This window comes from Saccopteryx bilineata, chromosome 6 (assembly GCF_036850765.1).
Source record: "Saccopteryx bilineata isolate mSacBil1 chromosome 6, mSacBil1_pri_phased_curated, whole genome shotgun sequence".
In the NCBI taxonomy this organism is placed as follows: domain Eukaryota; kingdom Metazoa; phylum Chordata; class Mammalia; order Chiroptera; family Emballonuridae; genus Saccopteryx; species Saccopteryx bilineata.
This window is the reverse complement of record NC_089495.1, coordinates 29,839,051-29,865,731: the sequence shown is the minus strand read 5'-3', so window position 1 is coordinate 29,865,731 and position 26,681 is coordinate 29,839,051. Positions and strand designations below refer to the sequence as shown.

Below are 26,681 nucleotides of genomic sequence, written 5' to 3'. Positions count from 1 at the left end.
GCCATAAAAAAATTTTATGCTTTGTATTTCCTCAATAAACTTCAACAAATAATGGCCCCTTTAAAATCGTGTACTATATTGATAGAGAAAATCATCATCTGGCAGAGAAAGCTAGAATCTACTTGAGAGTATCTATAGATATGGATAGAGAAACTCAGTCCTTCCTTTAACAACTGCTACTTGGTACATTGAAGATAGATCCATGTCTACAATGTTATGTAAATACTTCTTAGTTCTAACAGTTAAGTGATAGGTTATTTTGTTCTCTGGATTTTCATCGTAGTACTTCTAAAAATTAAGGAATATGGCTTTATTTTCCATATGGAGTTTTCCGTATGAGGTTAGATGCAGCTTACATCTTCAAATTAATTTAGGGATTTCTTCTGGGCTTATGTGTCTATATATAGGGCATATAGGATAAGGCGTTGAGCTGCTTAAACTCCCTTTAATAACTAGAAAGCCTTTTTCTGTCAGATTTTTCTTTTTCTTCATACTTTCTTTTTTCCTCCGAACTTTAAGCACAGCTACATAATAGGTGTTGGTTTATTTTTTCTCCTCATGGAATCATGGGTAGTTTCATTGCAGCTCCTCTCTTTCTGTTTGTTTCGTATAGGGCTAATAGTTCAGGATCATTCAGACCCCATGTTCAGTTCATATGCCTATAAGTCCCACTACCTACTGAATGAATCAAATCGTGCAGAGTTGATGAAATTACCTATGATTCCTTCTTCGTCAGCTTCCAAAAAGAAATGTGAGAAAGGTAATAATCAAAATAGTTTATCTCTTGCTTTTATTTTTGCATTTCCTTTTTTTTTTTTTTAAATGAAGCGGGGGGGGGGGGGGGGAAATGTATGCCTGTCAAGCACCCTGTTGCTTTTGGTAAATTCTACCTTGGTGGTTGTGACTGTCGTCATATGGCTGAAAATGATTAAAAAGGGCTTAAAATAATTCCATTTATACAAATTTTTACTTTTCTCCTTGAATAAATTTTCATACATTCCATATGTCTACGGGTTATTAAAATTGAAAGGCTAGGATTTTGCTTAATATAGAGGAATATTCTAAGGGCTCTTTCTCTGTTGTCTGATGGTGGAACTAACCAACTTTTCATGTGAGAATAGAAGAGACACAATATAATTTGTTACTAACTTTCAACTAAATAGCAACATAGGGAAACCAAGATACTGATTCTTGAAGCTTTGATTTTAGAATACATTCTATCATTTTGTTTCTTTAACGTTTTTTGTTAAGATGCTGTTAAAACTATTTGCCCTTCTTACTTGGTGGGCCGCAGGTGAGGAGACCCCAAACACTGGGTATTGAAAGGCAGCTGAGCTGAAGAATTGCTTATGGATAATTTATCCACAGAGAATCAGGAGCTAAATATATATTTATGTTCTCCCAGTTAATTTAGTCCATGGAAGAAAATCTTATCTTGTGTTTAGCTTTACATAGTGTACTTATAATAAAGGTAAAAAGTAGTTTAACAGTAATGCTATTTGGGAAGATATTATCTCAGGGGGTAAATAAATAACCAGGAGGGCGAAAGCGAAAGCCTTTCCTGTGTACATTCCCATTATGTCTGGGGGCCAGATCCAGATTCCTTAAAGAAAAATTAATGTGTACCTAATATACTGGGTACATTGAAAATGGGCCTTTAAAAAACTTCTTCTGTGTTGCCTGCTTGATGTATCTTTGTTCTTTGTCAGAATTCTTAAGTGGCAACCCATGACTAAAAAGAAAGTATAACTAAGCAAGCTGATTAGAACCTGGAGCAGTAGGCTGGAGTGGTATTAGGTTTTTTGTTTTCTATTGAAGTCACAGTATGTCACCTTACTGGTGACACCACCTACCTCCAAAACAAAGGTGGGCATAGATCTAACTCCATAATGCAGTTAACCCGAGGCATTTTAGGAAATGCCTTATTTTCCTGCTGGTGCCTTTAAAATTAAATTAAATAAATTGTTGCTGACTTTATTTGCAGTACTCAGTATTGACCTTGACATAAATTGAAATTATTTTGAGCCCTCTGTTTGCTTAGCTTGAACCATATCTTCTCTTGCATCCTAAAGCAGTTTTCTTGCATAGTACCAAGGTGGATTATTCCTTTTTTTAATTTTCTATTTCCCTTGTGTATTTTTTTTTGTGTCAAAAAATCATAATTTTCACTGATGATTCTCCGCCTGTATTTCCTCTGAAATAAGACTTAAAATTTAGGACTATTCCATAGTGTTAAGAGTGGCCAGCCTGACTCCTCCACGTCAGCTCTAACGATCACACGCCCTCTAAAAGCTATCGCAGTGGCTGCTCTCCATTGGTCGTTTCTTTCAGTTGGAGAAAATGGATTACCCCATTTTAGTTTAAACTTACAGAAGAATTCCTTACCTAGGCGAAGAGCACTCATACAGCTCATCTTAGGTTGGAGAATTGCAACCATTAATCTATGTTGAGATTTGCAGGCAAAGGAAAAAAAATCCTAATGATTGAAGTCAAAGCTTTTAAGCAGAGGAAATATAGTAATTTAATTCATCACTGATTATACACTGCTCACAAAAATTAGGGGATATTTTATTACTTTATATACATTTTGAAATATCCCCTATTTTTTGTGAGCAGTATATATGGATTTTCTTTTTGTGTTTTTGTTTTTGTTAATCAGTTAGGAGTTTGAAAATCTGCAATAAGACAAGATTTTCTGGAAAATTGATTAGCAAACCCTCAAAAGGTTGGAGCATATGATTCTATAAAGTTGTATAGAGGGCTCCTAACCTTTAGCTTATGAGACTTTAAATCTTAGTGTACCTGTGGTTATAGACCTGATTTTCCAATGGGAAGATATGTTGTGTTTTTGTTTGTTCGTTTTGTTTTCTGTGTTGTTGGTGTTTTTGTTTGGGGTTTTTTTGCAGTACATGTCTTTTATCATATTTCATCTTCAGTGGTTAACGTCCTTCTCTGTCACTTGTTGAAATACCTATTAGAAATACCTCTTTGCATTTAGTAATATTTTGTTTTGTTTGCCACACTTGTTTTTGGTCTTAATCCAGAGATCATTTTATGTATTTAAAAGAAGATTTTGCTAGGGAAGTTGGAGGGAGCTTCTTGTGTGTGGTACTTCATTGATATTTACTTAATTTTATGCTATAAAGCAGTGGTTCTCAATATGAGGTCTGTAAAGACTTACGTAAACAAATTTTTTGAACTATGCTTAATATTTAAGAAAATCTAACAAAATTACACATTTATGCCTTTTAAGGTTACAGGGGTTTCTTTATATTTGATGATGATTTAAACACTTCAGTGTGATAATACTAGTTTTGTTACTGAATTCAGAAGCTCTGATTGGCAGTTACATATTTCTTTGGTTAATAAAAACAGGAAAAATGTTACTCTTAAAATGCAGGGGTTTTGATTTTGGTTGATAAACTATTTGAAAACAAACAGGTTAATGAAGGAAGGAAAAGAACCTTGGTGATGAAACAGTTGCAAACCACTGCTCTATAGCCTGTTTGACTTTATCTTCACTGAAAAGGTAATGATGATGTATGTAATCACCACCAACTTGAGCAAGTGCAATCCTTTGCTTTTTTGTATTTTATGGGAAAAGTACTGCTTAACCTATTGCCTATTTCCATTCTTGCTAATTTTATTATAAAGGGATTTAGTCCACTGTGGCACTGGATTAAAATACAAAGATGACCACTGCTTGCTTTCTTAGCTCTTCAGGAGAAAAGGAAGTAAACTATTACATATTTGTTTGAAAATCTGCTCTCCAATTTACTTTGTTTAAAGATTTTTCATGCACCTGTTTTGTCACACATGTTAAGAGTTTTAGCTCCCTGCTAACCTGACACCTCAATAGTCCACATTTCATGGGGAGGAGTCAGTAATGTTTCTCTTACTATTCAGAAGCCCTAAAAAGGGAAGAAGCTAAATCTGTTCATTTGCTTTCTATTTTAATCCATCACCATTGATAGGACTCTATCCCTTTATTTTCCCCCAATATGAATCAAATTTAATGCACTTAAACAGTAACTTTCTCCTTTCTCTTTCTTTTTCTCTTTCCTCTTTTCTCAGTTATTAAGAGTGTTTATTTGTTTCAAGGTGGAAGATTGCTCTGCTGTGAATCGTGCCCAGCTTCCTTCCACCCGGAATGCCTGAGCATAGAAATGCCAGAAGGCTGCTGGAATTGTAATGACTGTAAAGCTGGCAAGAAACTACATTACAAGCAGATTGTTTGGGTCAAATTGGGAAATTACAGGCAAGTTTTACCAGGGACAAAGAGGAAGTATTCAGTCATTGTTCAGACTAGGTTTATAATCTGTATCCAAACTGGCTAGGAGATAGGTAGAACCACAGAGCTGCTGCCATTTACAAAAGCAGAGAGAGAAAAAAGAAACATTTCGAGTCTGGGTTTTTAGAAGCATGGGAAGGTTAGCTATGGATTTTTTTTTATTATTATTGGTTGGTTGGTTGACTTTTTTTTTTTTTTTTAATTTAAAAAATTAAATTTAGGCCCTGGCCGGTTGGCTCAGCGGTAGAGCGTCGGCCTGGTGTGTGGAGGACCCGGGTTCGATTCCCTGCCAGGGCACACAGGAGAAGTGCCCATTTGCTTCTCCACACCCCCCCTCCTTCCTCTCTGTCTCTCTCTTCCCCTCCCGCAGCCAAGGCTCCATTGGAGTAAAGATGGCCCAGGTGCTGGGGATGGCTCCTTGGCCTCTGCCCCAGGCGTTAGAGTGGCTCTGGTGGTGGCAGAGCAACGCCCCGGAGGGGTAGAGCATCGCCCCCTGGTGGGCAGAGCATAGCCCCTGGTGGGCGTGCCGGGTGGATCTCAGTTGGGCGCATGCGGGAGTCTGTCTGACTGTCTCTCCCCGTTTCTAGCTTCAAAGAGAAAAAAAAATTAAATTTAACAGGCTGACATTGATCAGTAAGAGTACATAGGTTTCAGGCAAACATTTCCATAGCATTTAAACTGTCGATTATGTTGTATACCCATCAGCCAAAGTCAAATCACTTTCCATCACCTTATATTTGTCCCTCCTTACTCCCTTCCCTCCACCCCCTTTCCCACATCCTTCCCCTGGTAACCACTTCACTTTTGTCTATGTCCATGAGTCTCAGTTTTATATCCCACCTATGTGTGAAATCATATAGTGCTTAGCTTTTTCTGATTTACTTATTTCACTTAGCATAATGTTCTCAAGTTCCATCCATGTTGTCATAAATGTCACTATGTCATCATTTCTTATGGCTGAGTAGAAATTCCATTGTATATACATACCACATTTTTTTTTATTAAATCATCATTCAAAGGACACTTTGGTTGTTCCATGTCTTGGCCACCGTGAATAATACTGCAGTGAACTTGGGGGTACATGTGTCTTGATATACCAATGTGTTCGAGTTTTGGGGATAAAAGAGGGATTGCTGATTCATATAGTAGTTCTATTCTTAGTTTTTTGAGGAATCACCATACTTTCTTCCATAGTGGTTGTACTAATTTGCATTCCCACCAGCAGTGAAAGAGGGTTTCTTTTTTCCACAGCCTCCCCAACACTTGTTATTACCTGTCTTGTTGATAATAGCTAATGTAACAGGTGTGAGGTGGTATCTCATTGTAGTTTTGATTTGCTTGCATTTCTCTAATAGCTAGTGAAGATGAGCATCTTTTCATACATCTCTTTCCCATTTGTATGTCTTTTTGGGAGAAGTGTCTGTTCAGGTCTTCTCCCCATTTATTGATTGAATTATTTGCTTGTTTCTTGCTGAGCTTTGTGAGTTCTTTATATATTTTGAATAATAACCTCTTATTGGAGCTGTTGTTTGCAAATATCTCCCATTTGGTTGGCTCTTTGTTTTATTGTCAGTGTCTTTTGCTGTGCAGAAGCTTTTTAGTTGGACATAGTTCCATTCATTTATTGTTGCCTTTACTTCCCTTGCCTTTGGGGTCAAATTCATAAATTGTTCTCTATGGCCAAGGTCCATGAGTTTAGTACCTGTATTAGCTTCTATGTAATTTATTGTTTCAGATCTTATATTTAGGTCTCTGATCCATTTTGAATTAGTTTTTGTGCAAGGGGACAAGCTTTGGTCAAGTTTTATTCTTTTACATGTGGCTTTCCAATTTTCCTAGCACCATTTTTTGAAGAGGCTTTTTTCCCTCCATTGTGTGGTTTTAATTCCTTTGTCAGAGATGATTTTTCCATAATATGTGGTTTTATTTCTGGGCTCTCAGTTCTGTTCCATTGGTCTGTATGTCTGTTTTTCTGCCAATACCATGCTGTTTTGAGTATCATAGTATAATTTGAAGTCAGGTAGTGTGATACCTCTGACTTCATTCTTTTTCCTCAGGATTGCTTTGGCTATTCAGGGTGGGTTTTTTTTGTTGTTTTTTTTTCTGTATTTTTCTGAAGCCAGAAATGGGGAGAGACAGTCAGACAGACTCCCGCATGCGTCCGACCGGGATCCACCCGGCACGCCCACCAGGGGGTGATGCTCTGCCCCTCCCGGGCATCGCTCTGTTGTGACCAGAGCCACTCTAGCGCCTGGGGCAGAGGCCGAGGAGCCATCCCCAGCGCCTGGGCCATCTTTGCACCAGTGGAGCCTCAGCTGCGGGAGGGGAAGAGAGAGACAGAGAGGAAGGAGAGGGGGAGAGGTGGAGAAGCAGATGGGCGCTTCTCCTGTGTGCCCTGGCCAGGAATCGAACCCGGGACTTCTGCACGCCAGGCCGATGCTCTACCACTGAGCCAACCAGCCAGGGCCTATTCAGGGTTTTTTATGGTTCCATACAAACCTGGTAATTTTTTGCTCTATTTCTTTAAAAAATAACATTGGGATTTTGATGAGATTTGCATTAAATTTGTATAATGCTTTGGGTATTACGGCCTTTTTAACTATGTTGATTCTTCCAATCTATGAACATGGAATATATGTCCATTTCATTGTGTCTTTTTAAATTTCTTTCAATAATGTTTTGTAGTTTTCAGTATATAGGTCCTTTACATACTTTGTTAAGTTTATTACTAGGTGTTTTATTTTTTTGTTGTTGCAATTGTAAAAGGAATTTTTATTTTTAGTTCGTTTTCCAAAGTTTCATTGTTGTCATATAGGAAAGCAATAGACTTTGTATATGGATTTTGTATTCTGTGACTTTACTGTATTGGTTTATTGTTTCTAAAAGTTTTTTGGTGGCATCTTTAGGGTTTTCTATATGCAGGATTATGTCATCTGCAAAAAGTGATACCTTTACTTCTTCTTTCCTGATATGAATGCCTTTTATTTCTTTCTCTTGCCTGATTGCTCTGGCTAGAACTTCCAGAACTATGTTGAATAAGAGTGAAAAGAGTTGTCTTGTTCCTGATTTTAGAGAAAAAGTCTTCATTTTTCCACCCTTTAGTATGATGTTAGCTGATGATTTGTCATATATGGCCTTTAGTATGTTGAGGTACTTCCCTTCTATACCCATTTTATTGAGTGTTTTAAACATAAAGGCATGTTGCATCTTATCGAATGCCTTTTCTGCATCTGTTGATAAGATCACGTTATTTTTGTTCTTTGTTTTGCTGATGTGGTGTATTATGTTGATTGATTTACATATATTGAACTACCCTTGTGCTCCTGGAATGAATCCCACTTGATTGTGATGTATTATTATTTTTTAATATGTTGTTGTATTCAATTTGCTAGTATTTTGTTCACGGTTTTTGCATCTATATTCATTAGAGATGCTGGTCTGCAGTTTTTTGTGTGTGTGTTGTCCTTGCCAGGTTTTGGTATCAGGGTTATGTTGGCTTCATAAAATTTGTCACTTGCTTTGCTGGAGCCCCCCAGTCAAGGTACACATGAGAAAGCAATCAATGAAGAACTAAGGTGCTACAACAAAGAATTGATACTTTTCATCTCTTTCCTTTCCTGTCTATCCCTCCCATTCTCCCTTTCTCTCTCTCTTTCTCACTAAAAAAAATTTTTTAAATGAAATTTAAAAAGAAAAAAGGAGGAAAATTTCAGTTTTGATGGGTTTCTGCTTTTACAGAGTAAGTCTCACTGTATTCCAGGTTTAGCTCTGAAACTTCTCAGCTGACCTCTACTGAGATGTTGCTGTTGCAGTGTCGTAGTCAGGGCTGCAGGCACGTTGAGGGGTGGGTGTCTTGTGAAGGCTTTATGGCTTTACGGCTTCAGCAATGGCAATCTCAGGCCTACGGGCACTCCTCTTCACGTCTCACCAACAGACCAGAGGGCTAGATGCGGGCACCTCTGTTCTTCAGGGCAGAGAGTGGCTTTGAGAGTTAGCTGTGGAGTCAGTCTCTGCCCCTCTCTGTGCCCGCATTGAGAGATGTGGGATCTGGGGGGCTGCACTTTGATTTTCTCTATCTCTGCGCTGAGTGCGGATTGCAAGCAGACCACAGGAACACTGGCCATGACCCCTCGTTCTGCCACCACTTTGGTTTAGTATCTCCCCTTCTGCCTTCAATCTCTCCACTTGTCCTGGCAGAAGGAGACCCGGTCACTCCGGGCTTCTCCCTTCAATAGTACCCCCGCAGGGAAAGCCAGTCACTCCAGGCTTCTCAAAACGATGCCCCCTCAGGGAAAACCCCGTCATTCGGCCTTCTCTCCAAAGCCAGCCATGATTGCGTTTTATCTCCCACCCATTTTTCACCTGTCCCACCTTTAGTCCATTTGGCGCACATATCTTTCAGGCACGCCTGCAAGCCCAGCTGGGGTTGCTTTGCTATGGTATAGCTGTTAAATTTGTTGAACTATCAAAGGGAGAGATCAAGAGGATCTTTCACACCACCATTACTTTCCACCAATCCCAACTTTTGTTTTTAAGTTCCAAGGTTATCTTACATTAATGAACTACTAAATTTTGAAATAAAAGTTCTAATGTGAAAAAGGGGAAATTTTTTATGTGTGTCCTAATTAGATTTATATTGATTGGTGATTTCTAATAAAATCAAGCATTTTTCTTCTTGGCCAAAATAGCCCTTTTTACCCCTAAATGACCATTTTAGTTCTAGCTAGAAGCTCTAAGCTATGTGCAAAGAGAGAGCTTTTTAAGATTTATAAAAAGAGATTGTTTTATTAAGAGCCTTTATTTTTATTTATTTTTGTGTGTGTGAGAGCAAGGGAGAGCAATGAGAAGCATCAACCTATAGTTGCAGCACTTTAGTTGTTCATTGATTGCTTCTCATATGTGCCTTGAATGGGGTGGCAGGTGCTCAAACCAAGCCAGTGACCCCGTGCTCAAACCAACGACCTTTGGGCTCAAGCCAGTAACCATGGGGTCATGTCTATGATCTCATGTCTATTAGCTGGCAAGCCCGTGCTCAAGCCATCAACCTTGGGGTTTGAAACTGAGTCCTCAGCGTCCCAGGTCGACACTCTGACCACTGCACCACCACCAGTCAGGCAAGAACCTCTAGTTCTTAAGAAAAGAACTCCTTTTAAGAAGACTGTTTTTAACAAGCCTTCATTGAACAGGAATAATATATTTTCTATAGAATTTCAAACATACTGTAATTTATTTTAGCAAGGGCTATGTTGTTTTCTTTGTGTTTTAAATACGCTGCTTGCTTACTTTATTAACTTTAAAAATTTTGTTTCTTAGCTGAAGTAAGTAGCACTGAGGTTGAGAAGCCTCCCCACTATTTTTTAAACATATGACAGGAAATCTTCAAGTCCTAAAAAAAAAGTTAATTTGAATACATAAATTAATATGAATATTGTATGACAAGCAATATTATAAAATTTTTAAAAGCAAATGTCAAACCAGGGGAAAGTGTTTGCTTTGTTCCTTTCAATAAGAAAAGACAAATACCTTACCTAGAAAAAAAGAGACAAAGATAAGAAAGGACCCAGTGTACAAAAGAATAGCAAATAGAAAATAAACATGTAACAACTGCCCAGCCTCACTAAAAAAGAAATGTTCGTTAAAAACAAGAGTTTTTCCCCCAATTAACAGATTGCAGACATCTAAAAGATTGATAATTGTGTGGCTAGGCAGGGCGCAGGGCAGTGAGCGCCCCTGTGAGGCAGGGTGGCTTTGAGGGTGAAGATTGTAACCAGCTGTACTCTTGGACCGAGCACTTTCCTTTCAAGAATTTTATCCAAGGAAAAAAGTATTGGACAAACAGGCAAAAATGTTTTGTTGGGATATTTGTTGAGGTATTATTTCCAAATGCTTAGTCCATAGGGGACTTGTCAAAAAAAATTGTAATATATCCATATTGTAGGGTATCTTGAAGCCAATAAAATAATAATGCAGGTCTGTATAATATGTTTTGAATACCTGGAAAGAAATACATCTGAAGTTAATAGTCTGAGTCATGAGATTACAAGGAGAGGTATTTTCAGTTATACATTTGTGTATTGTTTTATTTTTTAAAGAAATACACTGCTTTTATAATTGAAAAATATATGTCTTTGGGGTAAGGAAGATGTGGGTTTGATCATTAATAGATAATACATTCCTGCATAAGAACTATCTAAGCCAGACCAGGCGGTGGCGCAGTGGATAGAGCGTCGGATTGGGATGTGGAGGACCCAGGTTCGAGACCCCAAGGTCGCCAGCTTGAGCGTGGGTGCATCTGATTTGAGCAAAGCTCACCAGCTTGAGCCCAAGGTCGCTGGCTTGAGCAAGGTGTCACTCACTCTGCTGTAGCCCCCCCCCCCCCCCCCCCGTTAAGGCACGTATGAGAAAGCAATCAATGAACAACTAAGGAGCTGCAGTGAAGAATTGATGCTGCTCATCTCTCTCCCTTCCTGTCTGTCTGTCCCTGTCTGTCTCTCTCTGTCACACACAAAAAAAAAACTATCTAAAAACAGTGTAAAAATTCTTTACCTTTTCAAATAAATTTCAGAATATTTTCTTTTTCTTTTATTATTTGAAGGCTTTTTCCCCCTTCTTTTTTAAGCAAGAGGAGGGGAGATAGACTCGCACATGCACCCTGATCAGGATCCACCTGGCAAGCCTCACCTGGGGCCAGGCCTGGAGCAGGTTGAAGCGGAGCCTCCACTGAGCAATCCCCAGTGCCCAGGGCCTGTGCACTTGAAGCAGTAAAGCCATGGCAGTGGGGCCGGGGGAGAAAGAGAGAAAGGGGAGGAAGAGGGGTGGAGAAGTAGATGGTCACTTCTGTGTGCCCTGACTGGGAATCGAGCCTGAGATACACACCCACCAGGATGATGCTGTACCACTGAGCCACTGGTCAGGGCCAAAGGTGTTTGAGGTTGGGTTGTTTTTTTTGAGATATAGTTGACATAACATATTAGTTGCAGATGTGAAACATAACAATTCAGTATTTGTCTTACAGTATTGCAAAATGATCACTGCGGTAAGTCTAGTTAGCTTTCATCACCATACATAGTTACAGTTTTTCTGTGGTGAGAATTTTTAAAATCTACTCTCTTTGCAACTTTCAAATATACAATACAGGATTAGTAACTATAACCACCATGCTGTACATTACATATTTCCTTTTTTAAAAAGTTGTGAATGTGAAAATATCTTTGATTTAAATACCTATGTTTTAATCACCTTGCATTTTAAAGAAGCTCAAAGCGTGTTCCAGTTCAATTCCAGTGAGATTTTGTAAGTAGGTCAGATTCTTCCTGTGTGTTCTGCAAAGACTTCCACCCATGAACTAACGATGTATTTTTCCAGTTAGGCCAGCTGGGTCATATGAAGCTATTGCTTTTCGATAACTAGTTGCTGCAATGTGTGGAGCTTCATAGGGGAATATGGGGACCTGAAACCACCCCGGCAGAAAGTGGGCCTCTTCCTGACACCATGAATGCAGCATATTTTTAATACCTTAAAGGACTTAGAAGTAACCATTCCTAGCCCACTCTGAGGGGAAACCAAACGCTGATTACACAAAACGGTGTTTTGTTTTGTTTGAACAACTTGAGCACAGGCTCTTACATTTCTCATTAATTCTTAGATGGACAGCAGGGTTCCTTTTAGATGAAGCAGTCAAGTTCTGCACTATAACTGAGTGTGGCTGTGCTATTGTTTATCTTCTCAATATTATAATTATTCAGTAAGTACATGATTTTATACTTAACCTTTAAATGACTGGAAAATATTATGCTTTTATATATTTACTCTTCATATCGATGATTTTTTTTTTTTTTTGCATTTTTCTGAAGCTGGAAACGGGGAGGCAGACAGACTCCTGCATGCGCCCAACCGGGATCCACCCGGCATGCCCACCAGGGGGCGATGCTCTGCCCCTCTGAGGCGTCGCTCTGTTGCATCCAGAGCCATTCTAGCACTTGAGGCAGAGGCCACAGAGCCATCCTCAGCGCCCGGGCCATCTTTGCTCCAATGGAGCCTTGCTGCGGGAGGGGAAGAGAGAGACAGAGAGGAAGGAGAGGGGGAGAAGTGGAGAAGCAGATGGGTGCTTCTCCTGTGTGCCCCGGCGGGGAATTGAACTGGGACTCCTGCACGCCAGGCTGACGCTCTACTACTGAGCCAACCGGCCAGGGCGATGATTTTACATACTACGGAAAGCTTTCAATTTCTGACTTGCCTAATTGCTGGAAATTGTCATGTGCGCCTCACAAATGGTTTCATTTTGTGATTGCTGTAGTATTCAGTCATTATGGCATGAAACAGTTATCTTGCATTCTGCCCCAAAGTTCACATTTATTATGATCCAAGATGAATTAGATTCTGAAATACACACTGATATAAACATGGTACATTTGACCAAAAAGTATTTACCCTGTTGATTAGAGAGTCAGAAAATGCTAATTTGAATAGGAGCGGTATTTTTTTTTTTCTTTGCGCGCACGTGTGCAAGAGAGAGAGAGAGAGACACACACACACACACACAGACAGGAAGAGAGAGGAATGAGAAGCATCAATTCTTCATTGTGCCACCATAGTTGTTCATTGCTTGCTTTTTCCTATGTGCCTTGACCTGGGGGGGGCTCCGGCAGAACGAGTGATACCTTGCTCAAGCCGGCGACATTGGGTTTGAACCTGAGTCCTCTGCATCCCAGGCTGATGCTCTACCCACTGTACCACCTCCTGGTCAGGCTGGCCATTCTTTACTATAGCATCAGTTTATGCTCATGAGTCCCTTGACTAGACATAAACTTTTATACCTTGAAGGACAATGTTGGTTTTAAGAATGCCAAGTTTCAACAAAAATAAGATTTTTATTTTATTTTTTTAAATTTTTTAAGTTTTATTTTGGAAATTAACAGGGTGACATTGATCAATAAGAGTACATAGTTTTCAGGTAAACATTTCTATAGCATTTGAACTATTGATTATGTTGTATACCCATCACCCAAAGCCAAATAACTTTCCATCACCTTGTATTTCCCTCTTTATGCTCTTCCCCTCCCCACCCTCTCTTCCACTGCCTTCCCCCCAAAACATGACTTCTAGGATAGAAATTTGGTTTGGAATGATATTGGTAAATTCTTATTCTTAAGGTTGGTAGTGGGTTCATTATTTTATTATTATGCTTTATCACTTACGTTTTCATGATCTGTATTCTTTTATAAATGTTAAGTATTAATTTTTTTTTATCTTTTTTTTTTTTTGTATTTTTCTGAAGCTGGAAACGGGGAGAGACAGTCAGACAGACTCCCGCATGCGCCCGACCGGGATCCACCCGGCACGCCCACCAGGGGGTGATGCTCTGCCCACCAGGGGGCGATGCTCTGCCCCTCCGGGGCGTTGCTCTGCCACGACCAGAGCCACTCTAGCGCCTGGGGCAGAGGCCAAGGAGCCATCCCCAGCGTCCGGGCCATCTTTGCTCCAATGGAGCCTTGGCTGCGGGAGGGGAAGAGAGAGACAGAGAGGAAGGAGGGGGTGGAGAAGCAAATGGGCGCTTCTCCTATGTGCCCTGGCCGGGAATCGAACCCGGGTCCCCCGCACGCCAGGCCGATGCTTACCGCTGAGCCAACCAGCCAGGGCCAGTATTAATTTTTTAAAGAAAGAAACTAGATTGATTGTTTAGGGGCTGGTTTGTTTAATCTGTGTTCACTATTTTATTAATAAAGTCATGAGTTAATGTGTTTTTAAGTGATGTGTGATTTGAGCAGGATTAAAGATAAACAGGTATTTTGTGTCCTTAAAATCTGAATGAGAATTGCAAAACCTTTTTTCCCCTCCTTCCAGTCATATGAAGAATAGTGTGGTTTTCATCCTCTTGGTCTAAAGTTGTTTTTGTTTTCAGATGGTGGCCAGCAGAGATCTGCAATCCCAGGTCTGTGCCCCTAAACATCCAAGGCCTTAAGCACGACCTGGGGGATTTCCCTGTGTTCTTCTTTGGTTCTCATGACTACTACTGGGTGCACCAGGGCAGAGTGTTCCCTTATGTTGAAGGAGACAAAAGCTTTGCTGAAGGACAGACTAGTATTAACAAGACCTTCAAAAAAGGTAAGTTAGGTGATGTTTACAGTGGCTCAGAACTGAGACTCCAGTGTTGATTTCTCAACATTTTCCCACTTGCATGTGACATGTTTCTAGTAGTAGAGAATTTTTACCTGCCTTTATGATCCAGCGTCTATAAGTTTCTAATAACCATATCACAATCTAATCAATTAGAAAAACACATTTTCAGTATAGTAGGCTCTGCTATGTATGTGAAAGGTGTTTCTTCAATGATCTTTCTACAGACATAGAGATTTTTCTGGGAATATTTTTCTTAACCAAGTGAACCTCCTTTATCCCTGAAGAGTAGAACTTGCCATGAAAAATCTCACAATTGTTTTTGCAATAAGTTACCAGGAAGTTTGGCTTTCTGGGTAAGAGTAGAGTGAATTTAAATGTAGTCCAAGATGAAAAGCTTCTCTTGGGTTCACTCGAAGCCTCTGCTCATTGAAGTAGGACAGCAGTTCAGCTGAAGTGAGTCATATCCTATTCCAGTGTTAACCAACCCTGGTGGTAAGTGGTCATTTCCAGAATGTGATTTAAAAAAAAAACCTCTGGCCAGATTCAGTGCACTGGGAAGGCAGTGTAAAACTAACGGCTTTGTGTGTTTGTTTTTTGGCATTTATATATTTTGTTTGGTCGTGGCAGCTCTGGAAGAAGCTGCAAAACGTTTCCAGGAATTGAAAGCACAAAGAGAAAGTAAAGAAGCACTAGAGACTGAAAAAAACTCAAGAAAACCTCCTCCTTACAAACACATCAAAGTGAGTCTTCACCTATGAAGAAGTTGGTATTTGACAGGCAAGCTGAAATGCAGTGCTCTTAGTAGTTACAGGGCCTTTTAGACTTGTGAAAACTCGTGCTAATTTATTACCCAGTGTTCTGTAAAACAAACAGAGCTTCTGTTGGAGGCATCAGAGTCTAAGTCAGATGGGAGCGCTGGGAACTGGGGGAGCTTGTGCTGTGGGATGAGTCTTGGAGAAGCCCTCTGGCGCCTAGGAGCAGCGTGTTTGATGGCAACGCCTGTCCCCACTCCGCCAGGTTGTCCTGCAGCCCAACGGGGATAGAGATACTTGCTCCTTTGGTCCAGATGGCCCACAGCTGTTTTCAGTTAGGAATTTCTGTCAGCTTGGAGGAGAAATACACAGGACAGATAAGTGAGAATTCACATCAGTTTTTGATATTTTTGTTAACTAACGAGAGACAGTTATCGTTCTTAGCTTATTTGTGGGGAAATTACAATGAAGATAAAGAGCAATTCTCAGTCACACTGCGAGCCAAGGACAGCCTGGATTTGTTTGATGTTCCTGTTGAAATCCTCCCTCTCACCAGTGGTTTGTTTCTCTAGGCTAACAAGGTGATAGGAAAGGTGCAGATCCAGGTTGCAGACCTGTCCGAGATCCCCCGCTGCAACTGCAAGCCCGCTGACGAAAACCCGTGCGGCCTGGAGTCTGAGTGCCTGAACAGGATGCTGCAGTACGAGTGTCACCCGCAGGTGTGCCCGGCTGGGGACCGGTGCCAGAACCAGTGCTTTACAAAGAGGCTCTACCCTGACGCAGAAATCATCAAAACGGAGCGAAGAGGCTGGGGCCTCAGGACCAAAAGGAGCATTAAGAAGGTAGCATGAAAAAATAAACAAGGAAATAAATAAGAAGGTGGCATGGCCCCTACCCTGACAGCGCGGGTAGAGCATCGCCCGAAGCGCAGAGGTTGCGGTCTGATGCCCGGTCAGGGCACATGCAGGAACAGATCAGCGTTCCTCTCTCTTTCTTTCTCTCTCTTCCTCTGTCTCTAAAATCAATTTAGAAAGAACGTAGCATGGGACAGCGGCAGTGGTAGAGTGGAATAGATCAGGGCCTGTGTCCCTTATGTCTCATCAGGGATAAAACATATAGGAATTGATGGGAGACTCTTGGAATTTCCCAGGTTGAGAGTTTGGTACTTCTTAAGCAAAGAAGAAGCTGTAGGAAGTGGTAGTAATACAATGCACATAAGCTTTGGCTGTTTGATGACCAGTCATAAAAAGGAGAGGAACATTGGTCATTTTCTGTTAGAAGTATTTTTTACTTGTTAAGCAAAATAGATTTAAAAGACCTAGTAAAGGCAAAATAGTAAGATTAAAACTATACTGGGATAGAAACTCATGAGCCATGAAACCATGGCCAAGTCACCCTCCCTGAGCCTGTTTCCTCATCTCTAAAATCACTGCCCTGTGCCTTTAAGGGTTGTTGCTAGTCTCAAATTAGATGATATACACAGAAGCAGCTGGAAAAAGTTGAGTCCTTTGAAGCAGTTTCTCAAACAGTCTCTGTCCATTATAGACATTTATTTCAGAAAAATGTTTAAATGCAAAAATAACTCAAAGAGGGGAAAAGGAAAATCACCAACATATCCTACTATTCAAACACAGGCTCTCAAACTTGAGAGATTCTGAGACTCCGGGGGTGCTTATTAAAAACAGTGTCTCCCTGAATATCTGGGACAGTACAGTCGGCATTTGATAGCAGGTCCCCACCCTGTCCCCACTCCACCTGAAGCTCTTAGACCTGCAGCTGCAACTTAAAACATAACACGTATTTTATTGTCTCACAGTTTCTATGGGGCAAGTAATGCATGGCTGGGTCCTTTCACAAGGTTACAGCCATAGTGCTGACCAGGGCTGGATTCTCATTCGTGCGCCTTAGCTAGGGACCAACCCACTTCTCTGCCTGCACGGCTGTTGGCAGAATTCTGTTCTTTGCAGCTGCAGGTCTAAGAGCTTCGGGTGTTTTTCGGTTTCACTTGTTATTGTTTTGTTGTCCTTAGCTTCTAGAGGCTGCCTGTTATTCCATGTCAGTGGGATTCCCAACATGGCTCTTTGCTTCCTTACAGCCAAGAAGAGAGAAAAACACTCCAGCAAAATGTGTGCCAAAGTACTATGTAACAAACTCATGTAATCATATATATCCTGTCACCATTGTCACACCCATTGCAAGTCACAGGTCCTGCAAACTCAAGGGGAGAGGGTCAGCAACCATGGGAACAACAGGAGGCAGAGATCATGGGGTCCACCTTAGAGTCTGTCTGCCACACTTGGGTTTCAGAAGAGTAACTTTGGCTGTAGTATAGAGGATTTATGCTACTGGGGAAGTGATAAAAAGGAAACCATTATAATCCAGGAGAGAGATGATGGAGGCATGGAATTCTAGGGTTGTAGTTGAGCAGGAGAGAAAAGGTTGCATTTCTGACGTTTTGAAGGTAGAACCAACAGGACTTGCTAACGCATCGGCTCTGTGGAATGGCTGCTTGGTCAAAGGCCATCTGCATGTAAGGGGTGTTGTATGGTACAGATGTTTAATATTGCTTTAATGCCATGCATATCACCCATACAAACTTTTGCCTGTGATTGTAGAGGAGTGTTTGGAGCCTTTTAAAAACTGTTTAGCTTAGTATCTTGTTAACAGTTTTTAATAGTAGTTGCATTTATTCTGAAATGTTTTCTAATTTATTAATGATATACAGTTGACCTTTGAACACCAATTTTAGGGACACTGATGCCCCCTAGCCATAAATTCATATATAGCATTTGACTTCCCAGAAACTTAAGTTGTGCCATGGGGGGTTGGTTCCAGGACCTCTGCTCCCGATAGACACCAAAATGTGAGGATTTTCAAGTCCCCTGTATAAAGTGGTATACATCAATGCATATAGTCAGCCTTCTATCCATGGACTCCCAGCCACAGATGGAAAATAGGGCAGATAATTATTGGGAAAAAAATCCATGTATAAGTCAACCTGCATAATTCAAGACTGTGTTGTTCAAGGGCCAACTGTAATCAAGAGAAAAGAAAATATAATCAGCCTGACAAGGCAGTGGCGCAGTGGATGGAGCATTGGACTGGGACGCGGAAGACCCAGGTTCGAGACCCCGAGGTTGCCAGCTTGAGCGCGGGCTCATCTGGTTTGAGCAAAGCTCACCAGCTTGGACCCAAGGTCACTGGCTCGAGCAAGGGATTACTCGGTCTGCTGTAGCCCCACAGTCAGGGCACATATGGGAAAGCAACCAATGAACAATTAAAGTGCTGCAGTGAAAAATTGATGCTTCTCGTCTCTCTCCCTTCCTGTCTGTCTGTCCCTATCTATCCCACTCTCTGACTCTTTCTCTGTCTCTGTCAAAAAAAAAAAAATATATATATATATATAAAATCAATATTATTCTACCCTTTAGTTAGCACTTGAAGAATTGCTAATGTAAGACTATTGATCTTTTACAAAATAGCTAGAAATATATAGTCACTGAAAAGCATAATCATAATGCCTTTGTAGCAACATGGAAAAGATATTTTGTACATTTAGGGGACAAGAGCCAAATATGAAATTGAATATACAGTACACTGTCAGTCCCCCCTTTTACACTTAAATTCCTAAAAATGTGTGCCAGAGCCAAACATGGCACTTCCTGTTATGAAGTGGTTTCTTCCTTAGAAATTAAAAAATATGTATTAAATTCTGGATTACACCCTGTCTTTTTGCCACAGTCTTTAAGTACAGATTTCCAGAATTTTTTATGGTCTTTTTTTTTTTTTTGTATTTTTCTGAAGCTGGAAACGGGGAGAAACAGTCAGACAGACTCCCGCATGTGCCCGACCGGGATCCACCCGGCACGCCCACCAAGGGCGACGCTCTGCCCACCAGGGGGCGATGCTCTGCCCCTCTGGGGTGTCGCTCTGCCGTGACCAGAGCCACTCTAGCGCCTGGGGCAGAGGCCAAGGAGCCATCCCCAGTGCCTGGGCCATCTTTGCTCCAATGGAGCCTCGGCTGCGGAAGGGGAAGAGAGAGACAGAGAAGAAGGAGGGTGGGGGTGGAGAAGCAAATGGGCACATGTGCCCTGGCCGGGAATCGAACCCAGGTCCCCTGTACGCCAGGCCGACACTCTACTGCTGAGCCAACCGGCCAGGGCCTATGGTCTTTATTTTATTTTTTTTACAGTTGAATTCACAGTGGTTTTAAGTCCAGTAAGCAGCTCTTTGAGGCTAATAGTTTGTCACTTTGGACAGCTAAAATATTTCTTTTACAAAATAGCTAGAATATTTATTTACAATAGTATATCAAGTTTGTGAGATGCACTCCTCATGTTTGATATCAGTACTTTTTCTGTACCCATTCATTTCTGTAGAATAATAACTATTAGCCATAATAAATGGTTCTCAGGCTTTTAAAGCCACAGACCATTTCTCCAGATGAAATCTTACATTGAATCCAGTATGTGGGAAAGGTGAAGTATAGCTGATGTGGTTGAAATTCTGCTCTTTCGGGTTTCATTCAAGAGAACTTTCCATTATGTAGTTAATAATGGAAAGTACAGTAGTTCCCCCTTCCCTGCAGTTTCAGTTACCCACAGTAAACCACAGTCCAAAAATATTAAATGGGAAATGCTGGAGTAAACAATTCATTGTGCGCTGGTCTGAGTAACATGATAAAAATTGTGCGCTGGTCTGAGTAACATGATGAAATCTCACGCCTTCCGCCCCGTCCCTCCTGGGATGGAATCATCCTTTCGTCCAGCATCTCCGCACTTGGTACTCTCCCGGCCTGCTAGTCGTCAGTAGCTGTCTCCGTGATCAGAGTGGGTATGGCAGTGCTTGTGCTCAGGTCTCCCTTATATTACTTAACAATAACCCCAGCGCGAGAGTAGTGATGCTGGCGACTTGGATATGCCGCAGAGAAGCCATAAAGTGCTTCCCTTAAGTGAAAAGGTGCAAGTTATCTTAATTAAGCATTGTATTGTTTCACATCAACGTAAGAAGGAGGGTGAGTAAGTAGGTACCATAAGATATTTTGAGAGCAAAATCCCACCAGCTTGGACCCAAGGTCGCCGGCTCCAGCAAGGGGTTACTCGGTCTGCTGAAGGCCCACGGTCAAGGCACATATGAGAAAGCAATCAATGAACAACTAAGGTGTCGCAACAAAAAACTGATTGATGCTTCTCATCTCTCTCCGTTCCTGTCTGTCTGTCCCTATCTATCCCTCTCTCTGTCTCTGTAAAAAATAAAAAAATAAAAAAAAAGCTATTTTGAGAGACCACATTCATATAACTTTTATTACAGAATGTAGTTTTAATTGTATTATTTTACTATTAGTTGTTTTTCTTATTCTCTTACCGTGCCTAATTTATAAATCAAAATGTTTCATATTTATAGGAAAAAAACAGTATATATAGCATTCGGTACTGTCCTCAGTTTTAGCATCCACTGGGGATCTTGGAACACATCCCGCATGTATAAGGTGAGGCTACTGTATAGTAACACTAGGTGGCAGGCAACCAAGATGGCAATGTAGTCTTTTACCATACAATAGTGCAAAGTATTGTTCATCAGCTGATGTCAAAGTCCAAACTGGATGGATGTAGGAAAAGCCATTTAAGGCTGACAATGCATGGTACATAATCCTTTGTGAGAATGGACCGGAAGGAAAAAGTAGAAGGAAAAACTGTTCTATTATAGTGTTGCAGTTATAGATGAAAATAAACTTAAAAAATAAAAACATTGGCTCATGTTCTTAATGATTTACCAAAATCAAAATATGTAATATAGTACTTCTCTTTAGATTATAGATGTTTATTATCAGTTCTATGATAGTAAGAACTATGAAAAGGGCTACTGAATATTTGTGTGTGAGGGGAGAGAAACAGAAGTATGATAGGACAGTGAGCAAATATATTTTTATTTCCTAAGACATTTCTTTTCCTCAAAAATGTATTATTAAGACTAATAAATCTTTTACAATGCTATACCCACTGAAACACCTGGCCAAAGGCAACACAAAAACTTTTACCAGATTGTCCATAACTGCTTTATTTGTAATAGCCAACATCTGGAAACAAAATGTACTTTAATAGGTGAATGTTTAAACAAACTGTGCTACATCCATGCTGTGGAATACTACTCAGCATTGAAAAAGAATGAACTATTGATACAAACAACAACTTGGATGGATTTCAAAGGAATTAGGCTGAGTTTTGTTGGGTTTTAGTAACAAACCAGTCTCAAAAGGTTACATACTTTATGCTTCCATTTATAGAATATTTCCAAAATTAAAAAAATTTTAGAGCTGGAGAACAGATTAGGGATGGAATGGGTTGGAGGAGGGATGGAGGGTGGGTATGATTATAAAGGAGAAGCACACGGGATCTCTGGAAGTGGAACTGCTCTGTATATTGATGCATGGTGGTGGTTACACAATTCTACGCCTGATAAAAGTCCATAGAACTACACACGTGCATGCAAATGAGTATATGTAAAATTGGTAAAATCAGTACAGTCTGTGGATTGCACCAATGTCAACTTTCTGGTTTTAAGTAGTTATATAAGATGGAGAAAACCAAGTGAAGGGTACACAGATTATCTTTGCATTGGTTTTGCTATTTCCTATGAATATCTATAATTAGTTCAGAATAAAAAGTGTACACCCACAACTTATTTGCTCATTTGTTTCAGAGTCAGATCTTTTCCAAGTCTTACCTCAAAGCTACAAAGTAGTAAAAGCCTGATGGTGATGGTATGGCTTCAAAGCCTTGAGGTAGCATTATTCCCAGATTCCAGTGATAATAATGGTGTTACTTAGAATATAGAAATAATATTGTCAGCAAAACAAAGACAAGCAGATTACTACCTTTTCAGGCACCAGTACAAGAAAAATAGTGCCACTGAATGCTCATGAATAACAGTGACTCTTTGCTTCTAGGGTTGAATATATGTTTCTGTCATTCTTTTTGGTTAATTCTCTTGGGTTATACATGTTGTATTAAGGGATGCTTTCTAACGTATACACAATTTCACATTTCTGTATTGCACGCTTCTCTGCAGGGGGAATTTGTAAATGAGTATGTTGGCGAATTAATTGATGAAGAAGAATGCAGACTACGAATCAAGCGAGCCCATGAGAACAGTGTAACTAATTTTTATATGTTAACTGTTACCAAGGTAAAATTACTTTTTTTTTTGTAAGAATAAAGGATGTTTTGTTTTTGTTTTCATAGTCTTAGGTTGAACTCAGTTTCTTCTAATTCAATTTTTTTCAGGAAAGTATAATGATTAGCAGTAGCCAGTGTGCGCTCCGCTACAATGTGCTACTAAAGTATCCCACAGTACAAAATGAATGTTTATTGAAGCCTTGCACATGTCGTGTGAGACAGCGCTGAGGGAAAAGTAAACAGGAGCAAGGTTAACATGTCTGGATTTTAGTCCAGCTCTTCTTAGTCACTGAAAGACTTGTCCCTTGGTTCTTTGTCACTGAAGGAGAGAGTGAGCTCTGTAATTCTAAGCTATAAATCACCATTAAAGTTCTGAGTTGACAGAAATTCTAACTTTGAAAATTGTTCTGCATATTTAAACTTTTTTTAATGAGTTAGGAAAAATGGATGCTGTCACAGAGAAATGATAGTAAAACTGCTGGTTTACTCCATGCAATTCTGAGTCCTGTTTGATGCACATATGTCCATGATATCATTTAACCTCTTCAATAGTCCTCTGATTTACAGAGGACAGGAAACTGAGGTCCAGCCATGATAAGTGATTGTTGAATCCCTAGTTAAGAGTTTAATGAAGAGCCAAGATTAGTCCCCACATATCCTGTGTTTCAGGTCTTCTCTAAAACAATCAGAATATCATTAAAAGTAACAACTAGAAATCATGTAAAGGAAGTATTATTTTAACTGATATGCCATTGTTTGAAAGTTTTTCATAGATGTATATTTCATAAACAAAAAGACATCTATTTCTGATTGTTGATTGACTCCTCTCCCCACTGCTAGTGACCCCTCCAGCCATCTCTACAATATTGGGGAGGCTCCATCTTTCAGAGCTTATCCAGATTATAAGAGTTTAAATTTAGGGGCTAAATGATGAGATTTGTACTATAATTTGCCTGTACTGTAAGTAAAAATAGAACAAACAAAAACTACTAGCTTTGCATAGTGGCAGTGTCATAGCCAATGAACATTATCTAAGGCACAATTATTACTAATTGAAAAAGAAAAAGAAAAGTAAACTACTAAAGAACACATCCCTCCTATCAATCAAATCTGCAAGTCTTCATTCAGAAGAGAGGGTTCTCCTTTTTCCTGTGTGCTTTATGGCCTGGACTTGCAACCATTTACCCCTTCTCTAGTTTGGCTTCTTGCTCACAGACTTAAAGGAGGGCCACCAGCTAAACACCCTAGTTCCCATTACAAGTGCTGTCTGAGCTCAGAGCTCTCCAGTCAGAAATACTTCTCCCAAACCTATGGTATTATTCTATGGTCTGTTTCTAGAAACAAACTTAAAACGAAACTAAATTCCACTTTATCTTGATTGTTTTGACTTGAAACTCATCAGATAAAGTTTAGCACTTCGTATATTTCATAGAGAACACCACATTTTCGGATTTGTCAGTTGTTAGACATCAGGTGGTAGAAAATTCTGCTGCCTGTGGCTTTTATTGAGTTGGATGTTTCGAAGATAGTTTTATATTTCGTTTATTTCAAAGGTACCTTTCTTTTCTTTCTGAAGGACCGTATAATTGATGCTGGCCCTAAAGGAAACTACTCTCGCTTTATGAACCACAGTTGTAATCCAAACTGTGAAACACAGAAGTGGACAGTGAATGGAGATGTCCGAGTTGGACTTTTTGCTCTTTGCGATATTCCTGCAGGTAAAAAGTAACTTCCTTCCCATGCTCAGCCCCCCCCCCCCCCCCCCCCCGCAGAAACCAAGTATATCCTTTGAAAGCAGGACACTCTTCAAGGTTTGATGCGCAAACATGTATTCAAATAAGATAAAGAGTTATGTTTAGAATTGTTATCTTCCAATAAGAAATAAAAATCTCTATCCTGCAAAAGGGAGCTTAGCAAGAAGAGCCTTTCTGTAGGAGAGGATATTACAGAATCCTGTGTGTCATGATCCTACTGAATAAATTTTCCACATTACTGTTTGTATAATTAACCAAATGGTTGACTTTTTGTTTTGTCTTTTTTTATATAAATTTTTATTAATTTTAATGGGGTGACATCAATAAATCAGGGTATATATATTCAAAGAAAACATTTCCAGGTTATCTTGTCATTCAGTTATGTTGTATACCCATCACCCAAAGTCAGATTGTCCTCCGTCACCTTCTATCTGGTTTTCTTTGTGTCCCTCCCCCTCCCCCTTCCCCTATCTCTCCCTCTCCTCCCCCCTCACCCCCATAAGCACCACACTCTTCTCCATGACTCTTAGTCTCGTTTTTAGGTCCCACTTATGTATGGAATCATGCACTTCTTAGTTTTTTCTGATTTACTTATTTCACTGCGTATAATGTTATCAAGATCCATCCATTTTGTTGTAAATGATCCGATGTCATCATTTCTTATGGCTGAGTAGTATTCCATAGTGTACATGTGCTACATCTTCTTTATCCAGTCATCTATTGAAGGGCTTTTTGGTTGTTTCCATGTCCTGGCCACTGTGAACAATGCTGCAATAAACATGGGGCTGCATGTGTCTTTACGTATCAATGTTTCTGAGTTTTGGGGGTATATACCCAGTAGAGGGATTGCTGGGTCATAAGGTAGTTCTATTTTCAGCTTTTTGAGGAACCACCATACTTTCTTCCATAACGGTTGTACTACTTTACAGTCCCACCAACAGTAAATGAGAGTTCCTTTTTCTCCACAGCCTTTCCAACACTTGCTATTACCTGCCTTCTTGATAATAGCTAATCTAACAGGTGTGAGGTGGTATCTCATTGTAGTTTTGATTTGTATTTCTCTAATAACTAATGAAGATGAGCATCTTTTCATATATCTGTTGGCCATTTGTATTTCTCCCTGGGAGAAGTGTCTGTTCATGTCCTCTTCCCATTTTTTTATTGGATTGCTTGTTTGTTTGTTGTTGAGTTTTATGAGTTCTTTGTATATTTTGGATATTAGGCCCTTATCTGAGCTGTTGTTTGAAAATATCATCTCCCATTTAGTTGGCTGTCTGTTTATTTTGTTGTCAGTTTCTCTTGCTGAGCAAAAACTTCTTAGTCTGATGTAGTCCCATTCATTTCTCTTTGCCTTCACTTCTCTTGCCTTTGGAGTCAAATTCATAAAATGCTTTTTAAAACCAAGGTCCATGAGTTTAGTACCTATGTTTTCTTCTATGTACTTTATTGTTTCAGGTCTTATATTTAGGTCTTTGATCCATTTTGAATTAATTTTAGTACAAGAGGACAAACTGTAGTCGAGTTTCATTCTTTTGCATGTGGCTTTCCAGTTTTCCCAACACCATTTGTTGAAGAGGCTTTCTTTTCTCCATTGTGTGTTGTTGGCCCCTTTATCGAAAATTATTTGACCATATATATGTGCTTTTATTTCTGGACTTTCTATTCTGTTCCATTGGTCTGAGTGTCTATTTTTCTGCCAATACCATGCTGTTTTGATTGTCATGGCTCTATAATATAATTTGAAGTCAGGTATTGTAATGCCCCCAGCTTTGTTCTTTTTCCTTAGGATTGCTTTGGCTATTCGGGGTTTTTTATAGTTCCATATAAATCTGATGATTTTTTTGTTCCATTTCTTTAAAAAATGTCATTGGAATTTTGATGGGAATTGCATTAAATTTGTATGTTGCTTTGGGTAATATGGTCATTTTGATTATATTTATTCTTTCTATCCAAAAACAAGGAATATTTTTCCATTTCATTGTATCTTTTTCGATTTCCCTTAACAATGCTTTGTAGTTTTTGTTATATAGGTCCTTTACATTCTTTGTTATGTTTATTCCTAGGTATTTTATTTTTTTTGTTGCAGTCGTGAAGGGGGTTATTTTTTTGAGTTTGTTTTCTAATGTTTTGTTGTTGACATATAGAAAGGCAATGGACTTTTGTATATTAATTTTGTATTCTGCGACCTTACTGTATTGGTTTACTGTTTCTAGTAATCTTTTTGTGAAGTCTTTGGGGTTTTCGATGTATAGGATCATATCATCTGCAAAAAGTGAAACCTTTACCTCTTCTTTTCCAATATGGATGACTTTTTTTTGTGTATGTGTGTCATTGACAGAGAGAGTTAGAGAGAGGGATAGATAGGGACAGACAGAAAAGAAGGGAGAGAGATGAGAAACATCAATTCTTCGTTGTGATTCCTTAGTTGTTCATTGACTGATTTCTCATATGTACCTTGACCGGGTGGCTACAGCAGACTGAGTAACCCCTTGCTCGAGCCAGCAACGTTGGGCTCAATCTGGTGAGCCTTGTTCAAACCAGATGAGCCTTGCACTCATGCTGATGACCTCGAGGTCTCGAACCTGGGTCC

The 26,681-nt window shown here is 39.8% G+C and overlaps 1 protein-coding gene across 6 annotated transcripts in view; it reads left to right on the top strand.

Annotated features, from left to right (window-relative positions):
- The window catches only part of NSD3 (nuclear receptor binding SET domain protein 3), a 149,174-nt gene that overhangs the window by 97,009 nt on the left and 25,484 nt on the right, over nt 1–26,681 (top strand). For 5 of the 6 annotated variants that reach the window (XM_066235549.1, XM_066235544.1, XM_066235547.1 and 2 more), the window contains 7 exons: nt 614–760; nt 4,102–4,258; nt 14,193–14,395; nt 15,038–15,150; nt 15,735–16,004; nt 22,231–22,347; nt 23,914–24,055. In XM_066235549.1, the coding sequence (XP_066091646.1) occupies nt 614–760; nt 4,102–4,258; nt 14,193–14,395; nt 15,038–15,150; nt 15,735–16,004; nt 22,231–22,347; nt 23,914–24,055 (1,149 nt within the window). The remainder of the gene's footprint in view (nt 1–613; nt 761–4,101; nt 4,259–14,192; nt 14,396–15,037; nt 15,151–15,734; nt 16,005–22,230; nt 22,348–23,913; nt 24,056–26,681) is intronic. The other variant, XM_066235550.1, reaches the window with a different exon arrangement.